Below are 25,682 nucleotides of genomic sequence, written 5' to 3'. Positions count from 1 at the left end.
AAAGATAATGATGCTTTGCCAGTGAAGCTAAGAACTTCCAAAGATAATGATGCTTCACCAATGGAGATAAGAACTTTCAGAGATAATGATGCTTTGCCAGTGAAGATAAGAACTTCCAAAGATAATGATGCTTCAACAATGGAGATAAGAACTTTCATAGATAATTATGCTTTGCCTCTGAAGATAAGAAGTTCCAAAAATAATGATGCTTCGCCAATGTAGATAAGAACTTCCAAAGATAATTATGGTTCGCCAATGGAGATAAGAACTTCCAAAGATAATGTTACTTTTCAAGTGAAGATAAGATCTTCCAAAGATAGTAATGTTTCGCCAATGGAGATAAGAACTTCCAAAGATAATGATGCTTTGCCTCTGAAATTAAGAATTTCCAAAGATAATGATGCTTTGCCTCTGAAGATAAGAACTTCCAAAGATAAAGATGCTTCGCCAATGGAGATAAGAACTTCCAAAGATAATGATGCTTCGCCAATGGAGATAAGAACTTCCAACGATAATGATGCTTCGCCAATGGAGATAAGAACTTCCAAAGATAATGATGCTTTGCCAGTGAAGATAAGAACTTCCAAAGATAATGATACTTCGCAAATGGAGATAAGAACTTCCAAAGATAATGATGCTTTGCCAGTGAAGATAAGAACTTCCAAAGATAATGATGCTTCACCAATGGAGATAAGAACTTCCAAAGATAATGATGCTTCGCCAATGGAGATAAGAACTTCCAAAGATAATGATGCTTTGCCAGTCAAGATAAGAACTTCCAAAGATAATGATGCTTTGCCAGTGAAGATAAGAACTTCTAAAGATAAAGATGCTTTGCCTCTGAAGATAAGAACAGGATTTCAGCTTCATCATTAAACTATATGAAATGATCATCTTTTCTTTGGGAACCTGCGGCGCAGAGGCATCCGCCAGGGGCCATATCCCCAATGTCTAGTGCACAGGGTGTGGTGAATATTCGGGCACAAGGTGCAGCAAGATATTCAACCTATTAAAATGTAAAATCATATTTGATAAAATAATTATTCAGATCTACCACTCATATATGATGCCTTTCCACTTGATTGCATGGCATCATCTTTTGGGCTGATTCACAAGCCTCTCTTGCACCCGGAAAAATAATCAAATTACACACACGTAGTTTGTGTAAAATAACAAAGCCTCAAGCAGATGTGCATAATATTGACTGCATATTACAAAACTCGATATGTCCGGGGGGGTCAGAGAATTGTTCATTCAAACACTTTGGAAATCTAGTGAGCACACTCTTGGTCTTAACTTACAGAGTATTCACAAGCACTTTTAAACCCATTTCCTTCGCTCACTGTAATTTAAATCTACATTACACTTGAATGACCCAGACGGAAGTGCTGCTGAAAGTGACAAAAAGCATTGTGCATGTTTGTGCGCATGCGTGTGCCCGCCTTTGGAAATGTTCAGGAAAAACATTTTAATTAGAACCCATTTTATTTTCAAGGAAATGGTTTGTCAGTTGTATATGAATCCTAAAACAGGATGTGTCGCCTTTCCTGCATGGTCACCCTACGTCTTCCACCTTTATCTCTACCCTATGTTTGCTGTAAACTGTGACACTACTGTTCAGTGCCAAAGTGCATGCGTTCGGGACCTAAAGTCAAAATTTGTTTCACACAATTGAACTGATTAACTTTCCTGTAAGGCTATGGCGTGTGGTGCAAATATTCCATGAGTGGCCTGGAAGTTAAATGTCATATGCAGTCTGCAATTTACACACTCATGTAAAATAACTGGCTGTCAGGAGCACCCTGGTGCTCTATGCTCTGGCAGGACTGCAGTTCAAAACAAGCATTTGCAATGCAATGGGTATCGCGTTTGTTCGAGTTAGAGCTGTTAAAGTCGTAAATTCCTAACTGGACTTTTCTTGTCAATTAATTGAAAATGAAAAGTAAAATAGTTGACATAAGCGAGCCAATTCAAAGCACCGTGACCGCCATGAGCATGATCGCGAAGGAGGGACACAAAAGGAAAAAGAAGTTCGCTCACAGTCAAACGTATTGGAAAGAGTGCAATTATCCATGTAACATGGTCGATGGCCAAGGCGGTAACAAAACTGCCCCAAGAAGGCGCAAACGTAAAGCATTTACTAATGATAACAAAGGATTTTTGAGGGGCAAGCCCATAAACAAGTGATAGTGATGGGCGTGCGTGGTTAAAAGCCCACAGATAGATTACAACAGGTCAGAGGGTTTGCACGCCCAACCTAATAAAAACCCTAAAGTTACACAAGGAAAGAAAAAATTCCTTTGCAATGTGGGAAAGTCTATTTTCATATATCAGCTAGTCAGCTCTATGGTGTACCTTGCTGGGATCTTGATATATAAACAAGCAATGGCAATGCCAATGTATCTGGCTTTTATGTGCTGCACACTGACCATATGTAGGAAAGTACCATCTTGCCTGGCATGTTACCCCCATATTTCACTGTATACATGTTGTTTTAGTCTATGTGTCACTGGGACCCTGCCAGGCAGGGCCCCAGTGCTCATAAGTATGTGCCCTGTATGTGTTCCCTGTGTGATGACTAACTGTCTCACTGAGGCTCTGCTAACCAGAACCTTAGTGGTTATGCTCTCTCTGCTTTCTAAATTGTCACTAACAGGCTAGTGACCAATTTCACCAATTCACATTGGCATACTGGAACACCCTTATAATTCCCTAGTATATGCTACAGGAGATCCCTATGGGCTGCAGCATTTCTTTTGCCACCCATAGGGAGATCTGACAATTATTACACAGGCCTGCCAGTGCAGCCTGAGTGAAATAACGTCCACGTTATTTCACAGCCATTTACCACTGCACTTAAGTCTCTTATAAGTCACCTATATGTCTAACCTTCACCTGGTGAAGGTTGGGTGCAAAGTTACTTAGTGTGTGGGCACCCTGGCACTAGCCAAGGTGCCCCCACATCGTTCAGGGCAAATTCCCCGGACTTTGTGAGTGCGGGGACACCATAACACGCGTGCACTGTACATAGGTCACTACCTATGTACAGCGTCACAATGGTAACTCCGAACATGGCCATGTAATATGTCTAAGATCATGGAATTGTCACCCCAATGCCATTCTGGCATTGGGGGGACAATTCCATGATCCCCTGGGACTCTAGCACAGAACCCGGGTACTGCCAAACTGCCTTTCCGGGGTTTCCACTGCAGCTGCTGCTGCTGCCAACCCCTCAGACAGGTTTCTGCCCTCCTGGGGTCCAGGCAGGCCTGGCCCAGGAAGGCAGAACAAAGGACTTCCTCTGAGAGAGGGTGTTACACCCTCTCCCTTTGGAAATAGGTGTCAGGGCTGGGGAGGAGTAGCCTCCCCCAGCCTCTGGAAATGCTTTGATGGGCACAGATGGTGCCCATCTCTGCATAAGCCAGTCTACACCGGTTCAGGGATCCCCCAGCCCTGCTCTGGCGCGAAACTGGACAAAGGAAAGGGGAGTGACCACTCCCCTGACCTGCACCTCCCAGGGGAGGTGCCCAGAGCCCCTCCCGCGTGCCCCAGACCTCAGCCATCTTGGATTCAGAGGTGTGCTGGCACACTGGACTGCTCTGAGTGGCCAGGGCCAGCAGGTGACGTCAGAGACTCCTTCTGATAGGCTCTTACCTCTCTTAGTAGCCAATCCTCCTTCCTAGGTAGCCAAACCTCCTTTTCTGGCTATTTAGGGTCTCTGCTTTGGGGAATTCGTCAGATACCGAATGCAAGGGCTCACCAGAGTTCCTCTGCATCTCCCTCTTCACCTTCTGCCAAAGGCTCGACCGCTGACTGCTCAGGACGCCTGCAAAACCGCAACAAAGTAGCAAAGACGACTACTGCAACCTTGTATCAATTCATCCTGCCGCCTTTCTCGCCTGTTTCCTGGTGGTGCATGCTCCGGGGGTAGCCTGCCTCCTTCTTGCACCAGGAGCTCTGAAGAAATCTCTAGTGGGTCGACGAAATCTTCCCCCTGCAACCGCAGGCAACAAAAGACTGCATCACCGGTCCTCTGGGTCCCCTGTCAGCACGACCAGCGTGGTCCCTGGAACTCAGCAACTCTGTCCAAGTGACTCCCACAGTCCAGCGACTCTTCAGTCCAAGTTTGGTGGGGGTAAGTCCTTGCCTCACCACGCTAGACTGCATTGCTGGGTACCGCGTGATTTGCAGCTGCTCCGGCTCCTGTGCACTCTTCCAGGATTTCCTTTGTGCACAGCCAAGCCTGGGTCCCCGCCACTCTAACCTGTAGTGCACAACCTTCTGAGTTGTCCTCCGGCGTCGTGGGACTCCCTTTTCTGACTTCGGGTGGGCTCCGGTTCACTCCTCTTCTAAGTGCCTGATCCGGTACTTCTCCTGGTGCTGCCTGCTTCTGTGAGGGCTTCTTGACTTGCTGGGCACCCCCTCTGGCTCCTCATCCAAGTGGCGACATTCTGGTCTCTCCTGGGCCACAGCAGAATCCAAAAACCCTAACCGTGACCCTTGCAACTAGCAAGGCTTGTTTGCGATCTTTCTGCGTGGGAACACCTCTGCAAGCTTCTTCACGACGTAAGACATCCATCCTCCAAAGGGGAAGTTCCTAGTCCTCTTCGTTCTTGCAGAACACCAAGCTTCTTCCATCCAGTGGCAGCTTCCTTGCACCCTCAGCTGGCATTTCCTGGGCTCCTGCCCACTCTTGACACTGTCGCGACTCTTGGACTTGGTCCCCTTGTCTTACAGGTACTCAGGTCCGGAAATCCACTGTTGTTGCATTGCTGGTTTTCCTTGCAGAATCCCCCTATCACGACTTCTGTGCTCTCTGGGGTTTGTAGGTGCACATTACACCTACCTTACAGGGTCTTGGGGTGGGCTATTTTTCTAACCCTCACTGTTTTCTTACAGTCCCAGCGACCCTCTACAAGCTCACATAGGTTTGGGGTCCATTTGTGGTTCGCATTCCACTTTTGGAGTATATGGTTTGTGTTTGGCCCCATTCCTATGTGCTCCTATTGCAATCTATTGTAACTTTACACTGCTTGCATTACTTCCTTTTGCTATTACTGCATAATTTTGGTATTGTGTACATATATCTTGTGTATATTTGTCCTCCTCATACTGAGGGTACTCACTAAGATACTTTTGGCATATTGTCATAAAAATAAAGTACCTTTATTTTTAGTATATCTGTGTATTGTGTTTTCTTATGATATTGGGCATATGACACCAGTGGTATAGTAGGAGCTTTACATGTCTCCTATTTCAGCCTAAGCTGCTTTGCAATAGCTACCTTCTATCAGCCTTAGCTGCTAGAAACACCTCTTCTACACTAATAAGGGAAAACTAGGCCTGGCACAAGGTGTAAGTACCTCTGGTACCCACTACAAGCCAGGCCAGCCTCCTACATTGGTGGCAGCGGTGGGATAAGTACTTGTAACTACTTACCACTTTGTCATTGTGTACTTTTCATAAGAGAATAATATACAAAAAAAGTTCAGTGTATGTATACCTAACCAAACAGTTTTGTTTTTATTCTCTTACACTTTCTGCTAAGTGCAGAAAAGTACTTCTAAACTTCTAAAAAGTTTTCAAAAAGTTTGAAAAAGTTTTTTTTTCTGTTCTTTAAAAAGTCCTGAAACTTTGTCTCTCTTCTCGCTGTCTCTAAACCTTTTTCTATCATGTCTGATGTAGGTACTGCTCTTAAATTAGTCAATACAACTTATGACAACTTAAACTTCAAGAGCCTAAGGAGTCTCTGCATTGATAGAGGTTTAGTGGTAGGGAAGAACCCTTCTAGAGAATTTCTGTATAACATGCTCATTGAGAATGATAAGTCCCTAGGTGTCACTTCATCTGAGAAGTTAGTAGATAGCTCACACTCTGACTCAGGGGAACCCCTTGAGGGAGGTGTACAGGGTTCTTTTCCAAATCTGCCCCTTAGCAGACCACCTAGCAATGATGGTAGTAATAGAAGCTCTCATCATAGTAGAGATGCTTTTGTTCCTGGAGGCCAGGTTGTTAGAGTGCAAGCTGTTAGGGACAGGTCTCCCTCTGTTGGTTCCAACATATCCTCAGTGTCTAAACATTCCCAACCCACCCACCCTGAAGACAACATGTTAGAAAGGGAACTCAAAAAGTTGAGAGTGGAAGAGACCAGGCTGAAGCTTAAACAGCAACAGCTGGCTGTAGACAGGGAATCCCTAGACCTGGAGAAGGAGAGACAGAGATTGGGGTTTGGACCCCACGGTGGCAGCAGCAGTATTCCTGATAGTAATCCTGTGAGAGAGCATGATTCCAGGAATCTGCACAAGCTAGTTCCCCCTTATAATGAGGGGGATGACATTAACAAGTGGTTTGCTGCACTTGAGAGGGCCTGTATGGTACAGGGGGTCCCTCAAAGGCAGTGGGCTGCTATTCTATGGCTATCTTTAAATGGAAAGGGTAGGGATAGTCTCCTTACTGTTAGAGAAAGTGATACCAATAATTTTGCAGTTTTGAAGGATGCACTCTTGGATGGATTTGGCTTAACCACTGAACAATACAGGATTAAGTTCAGAGACACCAGAAAAGAGTCCTCACAAGACTGGATAGACTTTGTTGACTGTTCAGTGAAGGCCTTGGAGGGGTGGTTACATGTCAGTAAAGTTTCTGACTATGAAAGCCTGTATAATCTTATTCTGAGAGAGCATATTCTGAATAACTGTGTGTCTGATTTGTTACACCAATATCTAGTGGACTCAGATCTGACCTCTCCCCAAGAATTGGGAAAGAAGGCAGACAAATGGGTCAGAACAAGAGAGAACGGAAAAGTTCATACAGGGGGTGACAAGGATGGCAAGAAGAAGGATGGTAAGTCTTCTGACAAGGGTGGGGACAAAAGTAAAACTGAGTCTTCATCAGGCCCACAAAAACACTCTGGTGGGGGTGGTGGATCCAAATCCTCTTCAAATCAAATTAAAAAGCCTTGGTGTTATTTATGTAAGGTAAAAGGCCATTGGACAACTGATTCCAGTTGTCCAAAGAAAAACACCAAACCTCCCACTACCACAACCCCTACTGCAACCTCTAGTGCCCCTAGTAATAGCAGTGGTGGTGGGAGCAAACCTACTAATAGCCAATCCAAGGGAGTAGCTGGGCTCACTTTTGGTAACTTAGTTGGGGTTGGTCTTATTAGGGAGACCACATAGGCTGTGTTAGTCTCTGAAGGTGCCAGTGATTTGGCCACCTTGGTTGCTTGTCCCCTTAATATGGATAAGTAAAAGCAACTTCACCTAATAAATGGTGTTGAGGTTCAGGCCTACAGGGACACAGTTGCCAGTGTTACCATGGTAATAGAGAAGCTGGTACACCCTGAACAACACCTACTTGGTCACCAGTACCAAGTGACAGACGCTCATAACAACACTCTTAGCCACCCCATGGCTGTTGTGAATCTCAACTGGGGGTGGGGGGGTTACTGGTCCAAAGAAAGTTGTGGTTGCTTCAGATTTACCTGTAGACTGTCTACTAGGAAATGATTTAGAGACATCAGCTTGGGCAGAAGTGGAGTTGGAGGCTCATGCAGCAATGCTGGGCATTCCTGGGCATATTTTTGCTTTGACAAGGGCTCAGGCCAAAAAGAAAAAAGGACAGGGTGACTTGGATCCTGGAACAATGGACCAAGTGCTCCCTATAGCTAGGGGTAGCAAGGGTAAATCCCTACCCACTATTCCTCCCTCTACAAATGATTCTCCTTCTGAGGAAGAAGAATTTCCTCCCTGTGCAGAACCTTCACCAGATGAGCTGGCAGCAGACACTGCTGAGCTTTTGGGTGAAGGGGGGCCTGCCAGGGAAGAGCTGAGCGTGGCACAGCAATCCTGTCCTACATTAGAGGGTCTCAGACAGCAAGCTGTCAAACAGCAAATGGGGATGTCAGTGGCTCACATAGAGTTTACTGGGAGGACAACCTCTTGTACACAGAGGCAAGGGACCCACAACCTGGTGCATCCAGGAGATTGGTCATTCCTCTGCAGTACAGAGAGTTCCTTCTAACTCTGGCACATGACATTCCTTTGGCTGGGCATTTGGGCCAGATCAAAACATGGGAAAGGCTTGTCCCCCTGTTTCACTGGCCTAGGATGTCAGAGGATACAAAAGATTTTTGCAAGTCTTGCTTGACCTGCCAAGCCAGTGGCAAGACTGGTGGCACTCCAAAGGCTCCCCTTATTCCACTGCCTGTGGTTGGGGTTCCCTTTGAAAGGGTAGGGATTGACATAGTTGGCCCCCTTGACCCTCCTACTGCTTCAGGCAATAGGTTTATCTTGGTGGTAGTGGACCATGCCACAAGATATCCTGAAGCAATTCCTCTAAGGACCACTACAGCACCTGCAGTGGCAAAAGCCCTCCTGGGAATCTTTTCCAGGGTGGGTTTCCCAAAAGAGGTTGTATCAGACAGGGGTAGCAACTTTATGTCTGCATACTTGAAGGCCATGTGGAAGGAATGTGGTGTAACATACAAATTCACCACACCTTATCATCCACAAACAAATGGACTGGTAGAGAGGTTTAATAAAACTCTCAAAGGAATGATAATGGGACTCCCTGAAAAACTCAGGAGGAGATGGGATGTCCTGTTACCTTGCCTCCTTTTTGCTTACAGGGAGGTACCCAAGAAAGGAGTGGGCTTCAGCCCCTTTGAACTCCTCTTTGGGCACCCTGTAAGAGGTCCAATAACACTTGTGAAGGAGGGTTGGGAACAACCTTTAAAAGCTCCCAAACAAGACATAGTGGACTATGTACTCGGCCAGATCCAGAATGGCTGAGTACATGAAAAAGGCCAGTAAAAACCTTCAGGCCAGCCAAGAGCTCCAAAAGCAATGGCATGACCAGAAGGCTGTTCTGATTCAGTACCAACCAGGACAGAAGGTGTGGGTATTGGAGCCTGTGGCCCCAAGAGCACTCCAAGACAAATGGAGTGGACCCCATCTAATTGTTGAAAAGAAGGGCGAGGTCACCTACTTGGTTGACCTAGGCACTGCCAGGAGTCCCCTTAGGGTACTCCATGTCAACCGCCTAAAAACCTACTATGACAGGGCTGATCTCACCCTGCTCATGGCAACAGATGAAGGACAGGAAGAAGAGAGTGACCCTCTCCCTGATCTCTTCTCTTCCACTGAAGATGATGCTTTAGTGGAAGGAGTAGTTTTGGCAGACTGTCTTACTGCTGAGCAGAAAGACAACTGCATAAATCTTCTTGGACAGTTTTCTGAACTCTTTTCAACTGTGCCAGGCACCACATCTTGGTGTGAACACACAATTGATACTGGAGACAGCTTGCCTGTCAAAAGTAAAATCTATAGGCAGCCTGACCATGTCAGGGACTGCATAAAGCAAGAAGTTCAGAAAATGCTTGATCTTGGAGTGGTTTAACATTCTGAAAGCCCATGGGCCTCTCCTGTGGTGCTTGTACCAAAGCCTCGCTCAAAAGATGGAAAAAGGGAGATGAGGTTTTGTGTAAATTACAGAGGTCTCAACCAGGTAACAAAAACTGACGCTCACCCTATACCCAGGGCAGATGAGCTCATAGATACACTGGCATCTGCCAAGTATCTAAGCACCTTTGATTTGACTGCAGGGTATTGGCAGATCAAATTGGCAGAGGATGCTAAAGCTAAAACTGCATTTTCAACTATAGGAGGGCACTACCAATTTACAGTGATGCCCTTTGGGTTGAAAAATGCACCTGCCACTTTTCAGAGGTTGGTGAATACAGTCCTGCAAGGGTTGGAGGCTTTTAGTGCAGCATATCTGGACAATATAGCTGTCTTTAGCTCCACCTGGGATGATCACCTGGTCCACCTGTGGAAAGTTTTGGAGGCCCTGCAAAAGGCAGGCCTCACTATCAAGGCTTCAAAGTGCCAGATAGGGCAGGGGAAAGTGGTTTATCTGGGACACCTGGTAGGTGGAGAACAGATTGCACCACTTCAGGGGAAAATCCAGACAATCATGGATTGGGTTCCCCCTACAACTCAGACCCAGGTGAGAGCCTTCCTAGGCCTCACTGGGTATTACAGGAGATTCATTGAAAACTATGGCTCCATTGAAGCCCCACTTAATGATCTCACTTGTAAGAAGATGCCTAAAAAGGTATTGTGGACAGCTAGCTGTCAGAAAGCTTTTGAGGAGCTCAAACAGGCCATGTGCACTGCACCTGTCCTAAAAAGCCCATGTTACTCCAAGAAATTCATTGTTCAAACTGATGCATCTGAATTAGGGGATGGGGCAGTCTTATCACAACTTGACTCTGAGGGCCAAGATCAACCAGTAGCTTTTATTTGCAGAAGGTTGACCCCTATTGAAAAGCGTTGGTCTGTCATTGAGAGGGAGGCCTTTGCTGTGGTCTGGGCACTGAAGAAGTTGAGGCCATACCTGTTTGGCACTCACTTCATTGTTCAGACAGACCACAAACCTCTACTTTGGCTAAAACAAATGAAAGGTGAAAATCCTAAATTGTTGAGGTGGTCCATATCTCTACAGGGAATGGACTATGCAGTGGAACATAGACCTGGGAGTATCCACTCCAATGCAGATGGACTCTCCAGATATTTCCACTTAGACAATGAAGACTCATCAGGTCATGGCTAGTCTTATTGTCCTTCGTTTGGGGGGGGTTGTGTAGGAAAGTACCATCTTGCCTGGCATGTTACCCCCATATTTCACTGTATATATGTTGTTTTAGTCTATGTGTCACTGGGACCCTGCCAGGCAGGGCCCCAGTGCTCATAAGTATGTGCCCTGTATGTGTTCCCTGTGTGATGACTAACTGTCTCACTGAGGCTCTGCTAACCAGAACCTCAGTTGTTATGCTCTCTCTGCTTTCTAAATTGTCACTAACAGGCTAGTGACCAATTTCACCAATTCACATTGGCATACTGGAACACCCTTATAATTCCCTAGTATATGGTACTGAGGTACCCAGGGTATTGGGGTTCCAGGAGATCCCTATGGGCTGCAGCATTTCTTTTGCCACCCATAGGGAGATCTGACAATTCTCACACAGGCCTGCCAGTGCAGCCTGAGTGAAATAACATCCACGTTATTTCACAGCCATTTACCACTGCACTTAAGTAACTTATAAGTCCCCTATATGTCTAACCTTCACCTGGTGAAGGTTGGGTGCAAAGTTACTTAGTGTGTGGGCACCCTGGCACTAGCCAAGGTGCCCCCACATCGTTCAGGGCAAATTCCCCAGACTTTGTGAGTGCGGGGACACCATTACACGCGTGCACTGTACGTAGGTCACTACCTATGTACAGCGTCACAATGGTAACTCCGAACATGGCCATGTAATATGTCTAAGACCATGGAATTATCACCCCAACGCCATTCTGGCATTGGGGGGACAATTCCATGATCCCCCGGGTCTCTAGCTCAGAACACAGGTACTGCCATACTGCCTTTACGGGGTTTCCACTGCAGCTGCTGCTGCTGCCAACCCCTCAGACAGGTTTCTGCCCTCCTGGGGTCCAGGCAGGCCAGGCTTTGTTACTAGCCACAGAGTGACAAAGGCACTCTCCCCATGTGGCCAGCAACATGTCTCGAGTGTGGCAGGCTGCTAAAACCAGTCAGCCTACACGGGTAGTTGGTTAAGGTTTCAGGGGGCACCTCTAAGGTGCCCTCTGGGGTGTATGTTACAATAAAATGTACACTGGAATCAGTGTGCATTTATTGTGCTGAGAAGTTTGATACTAAAGTTCCCAGTTTTCAGTGTAGCCATTATGGTGCTGTGGAGTTCGTGTTTGACAGACTCCCAGACCATATACTCTTATGGCTACCCTGCACTTACAATGTCTAAGGTTTTGCTTTGACACTGTAGGGGCACAGGGCTCATGCACTGGTGCCCTCACCTATGGTATAGTGCACGCTGCCTTAGGGCTGTAAGGCCTGCTAGAGGGGTGACTTATCTATACTGCATAGGCAGTGTGCGGTTGGCATGGCACCCTGAGGGGAGTGCCATGTCGACTTACTCGTTTTGTCCCCACCAGCACACACAAGCTGGCAAGCAGTGTGTCTGTGCTGAGTGAGGGGTCCCCAGGGTGGCATAAGACATGCTGCATCCCTTAGAGACCTTCCCTGGCATCAGGGCCCTTGGTACCAGGGGTACCAGTTACACAGGACTTACCTGGATGCCAGGGTGTGCCAATTGTGGAAACAAAAGTACAGGTTAGGGAAAGAACACTGGTGCTGGGGCCTGGTTAGCAGGCCTCAGCACACTTTCAAATCAAAACTTAGCATCAGCAAAGGCAAAAAGTCAGGGGGTAACCATGCCAAGGAGGCATTTCCTTACACCAGGGCATACATTCCCTTTCAGGTGATCAAGAATACAGTTGAGTAAGACATTCAAAATAGTTTGACCTTACTGCTGATCGATAAAGTACATCACATTATTGACAAGCAGTCAAGGCAAACAGAAGCTAATGGCATGTGCCATTAACAATAGTGACTTAAGAAGCTTTTTTCACATGTCCAAAATTAGGATTGGATGGCCAGGCAAGTGTTGGAAGAGTTCTTGTGATGAGCAGACAAGGCTGTAAGAAGAACATCACTGCAAGTAGTGGCCAACAACAGGTAGAAACTCACCTGGTTACTGTCCACCTTATAGCTGTGCTTCAACGCAAACATCTTGGCGAGGGAGATAGTCATGGCATATCCCACCACAGCTATGGCAAAGGCGCTGCCAGCCACTTTCCCAAAGATGCCAGCATCAGGGATGGAGGGAGCTCTCATTCTGCAAGGAAACAGCAAAAAAGAGGAAAGCAAGTTCTAATTGTGTTAAGTGGACCCTGTCTTCTGTTGGGTGAAATGGACAATGCGTAAGTCACATGACAGCCCCGCGTGGACCAGAAATGCTCTCTTTAACCGATGTGCTTTGGTAACCACAAAAATGGCACATTTTGAAACACTGCATCAGTTCATTTGAAGAAACAACTGACATTCTAGAGGTAGTGCTCTGTCCACAATAATCACTTTAAAAAAATGTTGTTTCTTGATTTTTACTGTGTGCGCTAGTGATAGTTATTCTTATTTCAAGAAACTACAACTCGCAGCCGCATGCACGGTTTACTCATCAATAATTGTATTGCAAATGTTGCAGTGATATTATCAATTATGTCATAGAAGATGTCATGACTGATGTAATATGTGGGGTAATTAGCAGTGCATGGTGAGGTAATGAGTTATAGTTTCTTGAGATAAGCATAACTATAACTGCTGAATTGGTTTTATGTATGTAAAATTTGAACCTAGCTATAGCGTCCTTTGTAACCTTTAGTTTTTTAGTGATTTGCTCATTTTTTTGTAATTCTATTTCCTAACTATAACATCCCTGTAACCAACCACCCTGCGGCCAACCTCCCGCATGCAGCCAACCCTGTGGCAAGGCCCTGTGACCAACCCCCCGAATACAGCCAAACCCAAGCTGTGGATCTGTGAATGTGTGTGTCAGTGGCTGTACAAGTGTGTGACTTGTGTGTGGTTGTGTGGATGTGTAAGTGGGTATGTGAGTGTAAGAGTGGGTGAGTGAATGCGAGTGTGAGTGGCTCTGTGGGTCTGTGAGATGGTGTGTGAGTGGTTTTGTATGTCTGTGAGTAGGTGTGTAAGTGGCTGTGTGGGTGTGTACGTGGGTGTGAGTGGGTGTGTGAATGGGTGTATGAGTGTCTGGGTGGGCAGGGACTGAGTGAGGTAGTGTTTGTGGGTCTGTGAGTGGGTATAGGAGTGGCTGTGTGGACCTGTGAGTGGGTGTGCGAGTGGTTTTGTGGGTCTGTGACTGGGTGTGTGAGTGGGTGTAGGGGTTGCTGTGTGGATCTGTGAGTGGATGTGCAAGTGGTTTTGTGGCTCTCTGAGTGGGTGTGTGAGTGCCTGTATGAATGTGTGAATTGTTGTGTGCTTATGTAAGTGGGTCTGTGTCACTGGGTGTGGGAATGGCTGTGGGGGTCTGTGACTGGGTGTGATAGTGGTTTTGTGGGTGTGTAAGTGGGTGTATAAATGTGTGAGTGAGTGGACCTGTGAGTGAATGTATTTTTTTTTCACACAGGGACACCCTGCGGAGGATCTGCGGATCCTTGCATGCCCCCCCAAAACAGCCAATTTCTTGCCCATTTGGGTCCCTCAGAGACCTCTCCACCAGTCCCATGGGATCAGGGTACCTCTAACCTGACCCCTTCTATCAGTATTAAGTTTTATTTTCCTTGGTTCCGGGACTGAGTGCTGATTCACAAAATGGCAGTCACAATTCTCCTCTCAGGTTGTGGCCAGCCAATCATGGCATTGCTGTTGGTACGTGGATCAGCGAATCCACCATGATGGTACATAAATATTTTTTCTTTAATAACTACAAAACTACCAAACAGATTTACACCAAATTACAAAAGGAGATCTTTTTGGATCAAGATGTAGCTTTCAGCCACATCTGGCTTAATTCCGTTCAGCGGTTCGGGCTGTCGTCGTGTCTAAACTCTCTATGGGAAATTGAATGGGGAAAACCTGTTTTGAGAACCCCCATTTTTCTCGGCCCCTGCTTGACAAATCATCCAGAAACCTTCCAGACAGCAGCTGAAGTGAGTGGCAAGCTAGATTTGAAAATTTCATGAAGATTAGTCAAATGGCAACAAAACAATAGACACTTTTCCTATGAAAACTGGGTTCTAAATATAACTAACTACTAGCAACTGCCAGTAGATAATATATATCTATACATATGCTATACATATGCTATACATTTGAAGGTCCTTGTTATAGTTACTTCAGGGGCTGAGCTATAGTTACCTGCAATAGATATAACTGTTCTTTTGTTAGTTTAAAATGTTATCTTTCATCTGACATTTTCACCTAACTAGAATGTCACTTTACCCTTTTTTTCAGTGAATATGAATATATATATATTGCTCCCAACACCCTGCGGGCAGCCAAACCCCTACCGTGCATGGCCTAACACTGCACAGAGTCAGTTAGCCGGAATATCAATCACCTGTATGCAGCCAGCCCAACACAGACCCTCATGCCTCCCTTTTTTAAAGCAGTTTTCGGATACTGCAGGACCTGTACAGGAGGCAGTGCACCCCTTGCATTCCCTGTGGGACTCTTACAGGAACACAGGAGTCCTGTACGCATTTGCGAGCATCCGACTTGCTCACAACAACCCAAAATATGTTTTTTTTATTTCACTGCCCCAGACTACCTCTACTCTGCCCCCCCCCCCCCCTTGTACATTATTGTTTTAAAGATATTAGGACATGGAGACCATGTTCCCATGTCCTGAAATGGCGTTTTTCTTTTCATGTTGTGGCCAGCCAATCAGAGTGTGAGTTCCTGTGTGACTACCGGGAGTGAGACAGCTAAGGGGCAAAGAGGCCACTCAGCCAATCAGATTTTTCTACTATTTAAAGTTATACATACATTTTGAAGCTTAATTTCTCATACACTGCTGGATGGATTTACATCAAATTACAAAAGCAAGCTTTCTGGGTAAAAATAAAGCTCCATGCTCCTCGTGAGCTCCCAAACCATGGGGGGTGGAGCATCACGCCACACAGGCAATTCAGTTCAATTCAAAGAACACCCATAATCTGATCTGTAAAGGATGGTCACGCTGGGCTCCACTTGCGGGAAAGTAAGTTTATTGCACAAACCAACCGTGCAAACCAAATAACATGTTTCTGTTTCGAGCGTAAACTGCCTTGATCCCAATAAACTTATTTTTCCGTAAGTGGAGCCCTGCATGAGTGTCCTTTATAGATTACAGGTGTTCTTTGAATATATTTACACACACACACACACATGTATGTATGTATATATATTTTTATATATATATATATATATATATATGTATATATATATATATATATATATATATATAAAGAGAGAGAGACAGAGAGATAGCTATATATATAGACACACACACACAAATACATATACACACACATACACATATACATATGCACGCATACATAAGTAGCTAGAAACACTGATCAATGCTTCCATAACATGTATTTCTACTCTTACATCACCTCAGATACTTGCACTGCTAATTGTACAAGCAACAAACTGCTTTAGTCATAGACACAGCAGTAAACACCTCTTCTGCTGGCCTCCATTCCTACTCTATCCAAGTGGTACATGCTACACACAATGCCACATTTGGCTCAGAATGTGGCTTGTGGAAGAGAGACATCATCTTAGCTATGACACAGCCTCACCACTGGATTCCAGTGAAGGACAGAGTTCTTCTTAAAACCATGCACTCCAGTACTGAAACATTTTCACAATATGGCTGCCTCGTACCTTATTGACTCCTCCTAACACTTCACACGTGTCCAGGCATTTAGGAGCACAAAATGTAAGTCGTGCCACACTTTCGATGGAATTCTAGAGAAGGGTGTTAAAAGCTGGAACCCTCCCAGTAATCACCTTTTCCACTTTAATAGTCTTTAAAAGAAAACCTAGCACCCCCCTCCTGAGTATCTGACTTGAGTAGATGTTCATGGCTCACAGAACACTTCTTGGTTCTAGTGTGCTGCACAAATGTTGTTTTTTGTGGTTGTAACAGTAGTTATACAAATGTTTCTGTGACATGTTTGCAAAGAAAATCTATAGTGATTATTACTAACATTTAAACTTTAGAAGATTTTAATAGTCCAAAAGAGCCAGGAATTTGTGGCATTTTTGAATTTCTAAATAAATGTCTTCCAGCTGGATTATAGTCCTTTCAAATAGTCATACTTTGCTAGTACTTAACAGAATGTCTCATTTACCAACATTAACCTCCAACCATTTTATTTTTTTGTCTTTCTTTTCCTTTGTCAATTCTGTGCCTTTCTCTGTTGAGTGTTTGAGCAGAAAGGGATGAGTACATGTTTAGGAAACTGAAACTCATAATCTTCAAGAGCAAAAGCAATGTTTGTAATTTTTGCCAAAGGGAACCTCTTTCATATACAAAGACTCAAAGAAGATACAAAGACTTCTAATGGCGAATTCAAGATGGCACTCACCCAACAGGGATGTCGCCTACAATGTCTATGTCAAACGTCTCACGTAGCTTGGCGCCGTATGATATCCCAGTGGCAACAATGAGCTGGAATCAAAGAAGACAAAAAAAACAAGACATAGGAGAGTCAGAGAATGACATCCACTCTGTGTGTTCAGTAGGAGGTCAGTGTTGGTGCAGCGCGGCATACCAGACATGCCCCCGGCTTTGGCAGGTGAATGAAAGACTATGTAGGTGATTGGCATGTTGAATACCTGCATGTGACTGTACCTTAAGTAGACATTGGCTCTCATGCTTTAAGGGCTAGATTTACAAGGAACTCGCGCACTGCGGTACTGTGCCAAACTTGGCAGCAACGCACTGCAACAGTTCTGAAATGCAGGGATGCGCTGTACTTACAAAAATACAGCCCACCCAGTGTTTCCCCATGCGCTGGCTCTAAATTTAACTGCCAGAACCAATGCTGGCATCTTTGATCCAAAGTGCAAGGGTGTCTGCGTTGAAGGGAATGATTGTTTATGTGCAGGAAGGGACATATTCCTGCACATAAACAATGTACAATAGTGATTTGGCGCTTCTATGAGTGCTGCAGAATGCAGCACACATTGAAGTAGCAAACTGTCATTAATGAATGATTGTTTCTGTGCAGGAAGGGACACATTCCAGTACATAAACAATCATTAAGTTTTTCTCTGTCTATGTGTGCTGCAGAACGCAGCACACATGGGAAAAGCAAAAACAAAGAGAAATAAAAGTATTTCTCCTCACTGCGCCACTTTTGCGCAACTCCTGGGATGGCGTTAGTTTTTAGTGCTGCCTCAGGTTTACAAATCCTTGTAAATCTGTGGCAGCGTCAAAAGCAATGGGTGTTGCAGTGGAACGCCTACAGAAACACCCACTGCATGCCCCACTGACGCAGAAAACTGCGTCGGAGGGGCCCATATTTACAAGGCACCGTTAAGCCACAAAAAGTGACCCTCGGTGTTGCTGCGGGCTTGAAAATATGCCCCTAAATCTTTACAGTCTGCTGGCTACAGATACTATAAACATTGTGTAAGACTTGAGGTCACAGTTGCTTTTAATAAAACAAGCCAGCTTTAGGGCAAAGGAAAACATGATTTAGCAGCTATAACTTTTACAAAAGATACAGACAGATGACAGTCTACTATCAATAAAGTCATAGGTATTTCCAACTCTAAAGCACTGGATGTGTTCTTGAGCCTAGTTCTTTTCCTAAAATGTCTCAGAGGGATACCCCCATGTCTTTTTTTTAGACTATATAAAATAATTTACTGCTGCTGAAGTTTTTACATCATTGTCTTAATAAATTGGATTTGTGCAGGGCACCAGACTCTCAAACACCCCACTGAATTTTCCCTGATTGGATTAAATACTGGTGAGATGGAGATGTCCCCTGACATCTGAGGTACTGCAGTGTTCCCACTCAATGGTAGCGGATAGAACATATCCCAGCCATATCACAACCATGGGTGCTTGCAAAGTGTCTCATGATCGTAATGTAAGTCTTACAACAATGTGAGAACTGAGAACCTGATTTGTTGTGGACGTGATACTGATACAAAAAGAACTGTCATGGTCAATTGATTGAGATGCATCTCACACCAAATACGCTGTGTAACCGGGTGCTGGGAGCTCTCATAACAAAAGGACCAACCTTTATGGAACTTTAATATCTAGCTAATAACTGGCAAAAATGCAAGACATGTTCTAAAATAAGAAATAGAACAATAAATGGAAATAAGTGAAGGGGATGCATATCTGAAACTACTATGGAGAAAATTGAAGAAAGTCTTGATGGACTCAGCTAGGCTATGGATCCTCCATTCACGCAATCCACTTTCCGTATCACGGTGCACCAGTTGATTAAAGAGGATTGGATCCTCAGCTGCTCATCCTTTTCTGCTCTTACCGTGATCAGCTCGATGGGGATGGGCACCGGCAGCTTGGATCTAAACTTCTGGTTGACAAACTTGACTGAGAAGAGCAGCAGCAGGGCAATGAAGCTGGTCACCAGCGTGGCAATGTTCACCTCCGGTAACTTGGAGCAGAGAGTGACCACCGACTGTTTGAAAACAAAATGGCCATACAAGGGAATATGAATGCCTTAGCTAAATATAAAAAAAATCATTTAAAAGTGAATTAGTTGATGAATGCTTGATCAATTGCTAAAGAAGTATAGACAATAAATGAGTGACTAAGTGAATGATTGTGTTGATGGTTGTGTCTGTGTGATGGAATGAGACAATGACTACAGAGTAGAATGAATTAGAGACCATGTATATAAGTGAGATGATGAGGGGGCCAAGATCCACCTCTTACTGTGTGCGCCACACAGTAGGGTACCCCCAACTTCTTCCCACTCAGATTCTTTGGTTATCAGCCCTGAATCCATGAACTTTGTTGTATGACCACTGACCCAATTATTCACTCTATAAGGCTTAAAGGATTCCTGGAATCTGAGGTCAGAGGTCTTTGAAACCTCTGGAGTCTCTCTTGAACTCAATTGCGTAATCTATGTTTCCAGTTTGACACATGGGTGCCTTCCAGCCATTGCATATAGTGGGGAGCGAGAAATTCAAATCAAAAAGATATATAGTGTGAAAAGACAGAACAAATGGATTTAAAATGCCCACCAATTTTATTAATTCTCTACCAAAAGATGAGGAGCGACAAGCAAAATACAAAAAAATGTTGTACGTAGGAGGGAACCCAAGAAGGAACAAGGTCCAAGAGCTAAGTATTAAAAAATATTGAAGAAGGGAATGGCACAGGAATTAAAGCAACCACAAAGCTAGGAAGAAATAAGGGGGAGGTGTCCAGGTAGGTTCTCAAAACTCAAGACGACTCCAGGAAACTCCAATGAGGCACCTCTTGTTCAACTCTAAGACATACCTTAGGCTTATCCTAGAGATCCAAAACCAAGTCTATGATCTGCATCCTGGAGCACAGGTAAGGAAGACTTCAGGCACTCCAGACAGGTCCTGCGGCTTGCTAAAATGGGGTCCTCTAAACAAACTGTAGGCCTTTGAATTCTCTGACAACCCTGAAAAGTCCTGATTATTATATATGACTGTTTTCAAACTACCTAAGGGGTCCGGTGAACAAAATGTAGGACCTTCACAGCGTGCGGCCACCATTAGGTCTCAGTTCAAAAGTTCCAAAATGAACTCCAAACTCCAAGACGAAGACTTGTGTGCAGGAAGCATTCCGAGTTCATGAAGTTTGCATCCCTGGACATAGGGGAACAATTTAGAAAGGCATATTTTGAGCCATAAACATGTTTACGGCAAAAAAAAAAACTACTTTTCCTCCTGTCACGATTTGACAAAAGGATTCCAGGCAGGCGGAAATGGTTCATACATTTTCCGCAAAACCAAACCGAAATTCCCCCCAGGAAATGGTCTAAGATTTCTGGCCCTGGTGTTACCCCTCTTCCAGGATGGGGAATGGTACAGAGCACCCCCAGTGTGGAAGGTTGGGGGTAAAAAAAGGAGCTTTCTCCATGGGAAAATATGTTTTCCTGAGAGAGGGAAAAAGGAGAAAAAAATCTACTATGTTTAAAATTAGCCACAGTGGGATTAGGATACGGGGGAGGTCACGTGACAATTCCAGTACTATGGCATGCCTGGCACAGCTGTCCAGGCATACTACTCTGACTGTTTATGACTTCAAAAAGTCTTAAATCTGAACCTGGACGTACCAGACCTGCCAACTTTAGTCAAATTATTACTGTGTGATCATGGGTGGCGTAGTCTTGCCAAGGGAGCAGGGATCTGTCGGCTAGGTCTAAGCTGCCCCCACCTGCCCGCACAGCAAGAAGGAACTCCTCTGGAGCTGCCTACCATGTCTTGGGGAGTTTTAAATGAAGTCCCTCAGGTCATTCACACCTCAACTGGAAACTCACTCTGTAAAGGTGTTTCCAGCTCAACATCTGACTGTGGCTCTTCATTGGGTGTCTTTGTGACAACAGCAGCACCGTGTGAGTTCCTTTACTTCCTTTGAGAGCGGACTCCAGAGTGTTTAATTGGATTGTACAATGGACATGTGGTCAATGTTCAATCATGCCAGTGGTGCCAGGGATGTTTCAGAAGACTATCGGCCTCATTACGACCCTGGCGGCCGGTGGCAAGCTGGCGGTAACACCGCCAACAGGCTGGCAGTGTTCCGCCAGCTATTATGACTATGGCGCAATAGCCACTGCCATACTGCCAGCCCCTTCACTATACCACTAGGCTGCCGCCTGGCGGTCATTATCCCCAGGGCAGCGGTGTCAATTCTCTGATTCTTTTCTCACTTTCTGTGACTTTTCTGTGCTGTTTCCCTCACTCTTTTTGCCTCATTCTGCCTTTTCTCTCACTCCTTCTGACTTTTGCCATCTCTCCATCTTCTCTGCACACCTTTCCCACCCTTTCTGCATCCCTCCCCTTCCTCCAGAGCTCCTCACCTACTCTCTTGATTACCGCCATTGCACACTTGCACAGCCCCGCACACCACCACTTGCGCTCCTCCCCACTTCCAGGACTTACTTAATGGTTGTCGCAGCACGCCCGTGCAGCGGTTGCACCAAAGCAAGCCAGTCTGCACTGTCTGTGCCTGGGCCAGGCATCAGGAACCCTGGTCTCCCCCCGACCTATCACTACCCAGCTGCTCGCCTTCGTGACTTGAACCCTGGACATATCTCCACCCTCTGCTAGAGTTCCACGTGAGACAACACAAAAGGAGCCTTCGTCTGCTCCCTCTGCCAATTCACTTGCATCACCCTTCCAGTAACACCAAACCAAGACCACACCCACCACACACACACTCAAACACCCACCCTCCCACAAACCAATGACATAAACGCTCCTCAATACCCGCTCACACAGCAAGCATGCGACAGAGATCTGAGATCTGGTGGAAGGTGCCAACCCAGACCTCCTCTTCCTCACCGACACATGGCCGACCAGAGCTTCAACGCTTGACATCGCCACAACACCCACTTCGGATACAAGATCACCAGGCAAGACCACCTTAACATGCTCCGAGGAGGAATAACCATTGTCTACAAAAACACCTGAATCTGCACTACCTGTTAAAGCCGAAACAAACTACATGGAGCACCTCAACTTCAAATTACAAATCACACCTAATTCCCCCGGATGGAACACCATTCTCCTGCTGCTCCGGGCCCCCAAACCAGCTACCAACTTTGGAAATAATAACACAGACTTCATCCCCCCCCCAACACACACACACACAGTTCTAGGCTCCAGCACTTTCATCCTACTAGGAGACCTCAATTCCCATCTTGAAGACCAGACCCACCCCAACTCAGCTACCCTTCTTGACAACCTCGGAAACCTGGGACTAACCCAATGCGTAATGGAGCCCATCCACACTGCCGGATACATCTTAACCCCGTCCTCACATCTTTCAACATTACGATCAACCCATCAAGATTCGTCACCTGGTCAGACCACACCATATTAAGTTTCACAGTCGACACCCATCAATCCAGACGGTCCCACAGCGGGCCCAGCATGCCGACACAGGTACAACCTAACAGAGGCATACTGGACAACTGCCCTCAATGAGAACAAACTAGAACCCACAGGCTCCATGGCATACAACATTGAAAGTGTCACCAAGTGGGTCACCAACTGTGTTAAAACTCTGGCCCCAGTGAATGGAAGCAACATAGCAAAAACTAGAATACAAGCCAGAGGGTACACAGAATACCTCAATATGACCAAGCAAGATTGCAAACAGCTGGAACAAAAATAGAGCATCATCAGGGGGAAGTGGAATAAGAGCTTTCAAAGCTGCCCAGAAAAGGTACCACCACCTCATCCAATAAACCAAGAGAAGGCCTTCGCTGAATGAATAAACACCAGCATCACAGTCATCAAAGGTTCACACACCCACAGCTGTCACTAGAAACGTCAACCCATTGTAAGATCTGTGCAACAAACTCTTGGACTACTCCTGCAGCAAAACTGCAGCTGAAGGCAGCAACTCCCCCCACCCCAAAACCAGACCCCCTGGGCCAACGCTCTTCTACATCTACAAGACTGCAATGGCTGATGTCATACAAGTACACAATATAAACATCATCACTTATGCCAACAACATGCAACTGATGTTGTCCCTCTCTGACAAAACACCCAACACCAGGAACATGTTCACCACATTCATGACAGAACTAGCCACCGGGATGAAATCTAACTGCTTCAAAATTAACTCGGCCAAGATCGAGTGGTAGGCTTCCAGAATAATGATTTGTCATGGGACTCCACCTGGTGCCCCACAGACCTTCGACTCACTGCAACACCCTGCTTACAAGCAAGGAACCTCAGAATCATCATAGACAACAAACGGGACATGAAAGCCCAAGTCAATGCAGTGGCCTCATCCTGCTTCAACATCCTAAGGATGCTGAAGAAAATCTTCAAGCAACTACCAGACAACATCAGGAACACAATCACCCAATCCCTCATCACCAGCAGACTAAACTATGGAAACACCCTATACACAGGGATAACCAACCAGCTCACAAGAAGACTGCAGACCATCCAAAATGCAGCAGCCAGACTAGTCTTTAACCTCCTGCAATGAGCCTACATTACACCACACCTTAGGGAACTCCACTGGCTCACAATACACAAGCGTGCATACTTCAAACTCCTCACCCACACCTACAAAGTACTCCACAACATCGCCTGCCTACCTGACCAGTCGCAGGTATACATAAAATCAGAGCTCTGGGTTGTGCCTTCTTGTACCTGGACCCCAAGACCTGGAGCGACCTTCCACAACACATCCAAGCCTTCTATTCTTGGCTTTCGCAAGAACCTGAAGACCTGGCTTTTTCGAGTAAGCCCTCAGGGCTGGATTAGCACATCTTCTACATAGCTCCTGAATACCCTCACAGGCGATTAGTGCGCTATAAAAACACTGATAACATCACATAGCATTACAAAACATATAACATAACATAACAGCCAAACACAACAAACCGCAATTTAAAAAAACAAATCTTATTACAAATGTTTTTTCAGTGAACTTACATAAAGAAGTGACAAAGGCTGGGATTTTTGACTGAGCTGCAGTCCAAAGATGTATTTCATCTGAGACACGGTCACGTGGATGCTAGCAGCCGTCATGTAGCCACGTATCAGTGGTTCTGATAGGAAGTTGGCCACAAAGCCAAACTGTACAAGTCCGAGGATAACCTGCAAACAAGAGCAGAATAGTGACCTATCAGAATACCAGCCATTTGATGCATATTTTGTGTTATTACACATATAGTGACCTTAGCTTCTGCTTTCAATCTATGTGTGACCATATGTAGGTTATGTGAGTACCTACATAACCCAAAGGCATGCAGGACAAAAGGGAATCCCAGCACAATGCATGGGCAGCAGGAGAGTCCTTGGCAGCGCCAAAAGATAACTGCATACATCATTAGCATAAGAAATTGGTTTATTGGTGGAGGGTTATTGGTGGAGGGGGAGCCCTACGCAGGCTTCAACCACACTCCTTGTCAGGATGAACAACAAAAGACACTAAATTAACCTGTGCTTAACCCTCTGGTAGCTTGGTACAGAAGCAGTCAGGCTTAACTTAGAGGCAAAGTGTAAAGTATTTGTGCAGCAGGCAAACAGTAATAAACTGAAACCACAACACAAGATAAATCATAAACCAATTTAAAATAATAGAATCAATTTTAATAAATGAATTGAAAACAACAAAAATCCAGTCAGTAGAAACGTAGGTTCTAGGTAAGTACAGAGCGCCTAAAAGCATAAAGTGTCACTTGAGGTCATGTTGTCATGCTGGGGGGGGGGGTGAAACGACGGAGTCATAAGTTCAGGACTTCCGCAATGGAATGTTGACGGGATAGAAGGACCAAGTTAGTCCATCTCAAAAAAGTTACTTTCTCAAAGCCCTGGTCGAAGAATCCAGTTTGTGGTGGAGGAGGCCGCAGGGAACAAGAGTGCACCATGGATGTCCATCGCAGTAGCGAACAGGAGGTCTGGCGTCACGGACGGTCATTACTGTAGCGTGAAGATTCAATTGGGCATCACAGATGCTCATTGTTGGAGTTACTGGTCGACGCTTGTGGTCGATGTAATGCAAAGAGTAATGTTCACCAGAGCTTTGTGTTGGTGGTTGTCGTGGGCTGCAGAGTCTTGGAAAGAACAGGCCAGTTTGAGGTCTTGAAGAGCCGAAAACTTCAGGATTTCTCCTTTCTTCACAGAGAAGTGCACTTTGATGACAGCCAGGGGTCCAAGACTTGTGATCTTGGGGATCATAGACTCACTCTAGCAGAGGCCAGCAGGTCAGCTGAGCATTGGCATGGAGACCTCTGGAGCTTGTTGTGACCCTGCTTAAAACAGGAGGTCACCCACCTGAGCTTAGGAGTCAGTCAGGATGGCCTGGGATGAAGGGAGCAGGTCCAGTCTTCCTACTAAGAGGCCAGGATTGCCCTCTAGCAGCAGGTCAGTCCTCTGGGGAACAAAGCCGGCGCAGGCCTCAAGCAGCAGGCAAGTCCTCTGGAAGCAGCGCGGCAGTCCTTTAAGGAACAAGTCAGGCTTCAAGCAGCAGGGCAGTCCTCCGGGATATAAGGCAGTACTTCTTCTGTAGTTCACAGGTCCAGGAGTGTACT

At 45.5% G+C, this 25,682-nt stretch overlaps 1 protein-coding gene across 1 annotated transcript in view; it reads right to left on the bottom strand.

Annotated features, from left to right (window-relative positions):
* The window catches only part of LOC138259571 (solute carrier family 26 member 6-like), a 133,997-nt gene that overhangs the window by 73,820 nt on the left and 34,495 nt on the right, over window positions 1–25,682 (bottom strand). The window contains exons 5-8 of the mRNA XM_069207403.1: window positions 24,082–24,246; window positions 18,945–19,097; window positions 17,019–17,101; window positions 12,613–12,760 (exon numbers count right to left, since the gene is read on the bottom strand). Of these exons, the coding sequence (XP_069063504.1) occupies window positions 12,613–12,760; window positions 17,019–17,101; window positions 18,945–19,097; window positions 24,082–24,246 (549 nt within the window). The remainder of the gene's footprint in view (window positions 1–12,612; window positions 12,761–17,018; window positions 17,102–18,944; window positions 19,098–24,081; window positions 24,247–25,682) is intronic.

Source organism: Pleurodeles waltl, chromosome 9, assembly GCF_031143425.1.
Source record: "Pleurodeles waltl isolate 20211129_DDA chromosome 9, aPleWal1.hap1.20221129, whole genome shotgun sequence".
Taxonomy (NCBI): domain Eukaryota; kingdom Metazoa; phylum Chordata; class Amphibia; order Caudata; family Salamandridae; genus Pleurodeles; species Pleurodeles waltl.
The sequence above is the reverse complement of the archived record's forward strand: the minus strand, read 5'-3'. Positions and strand labels throughout refer to the sequence as shown.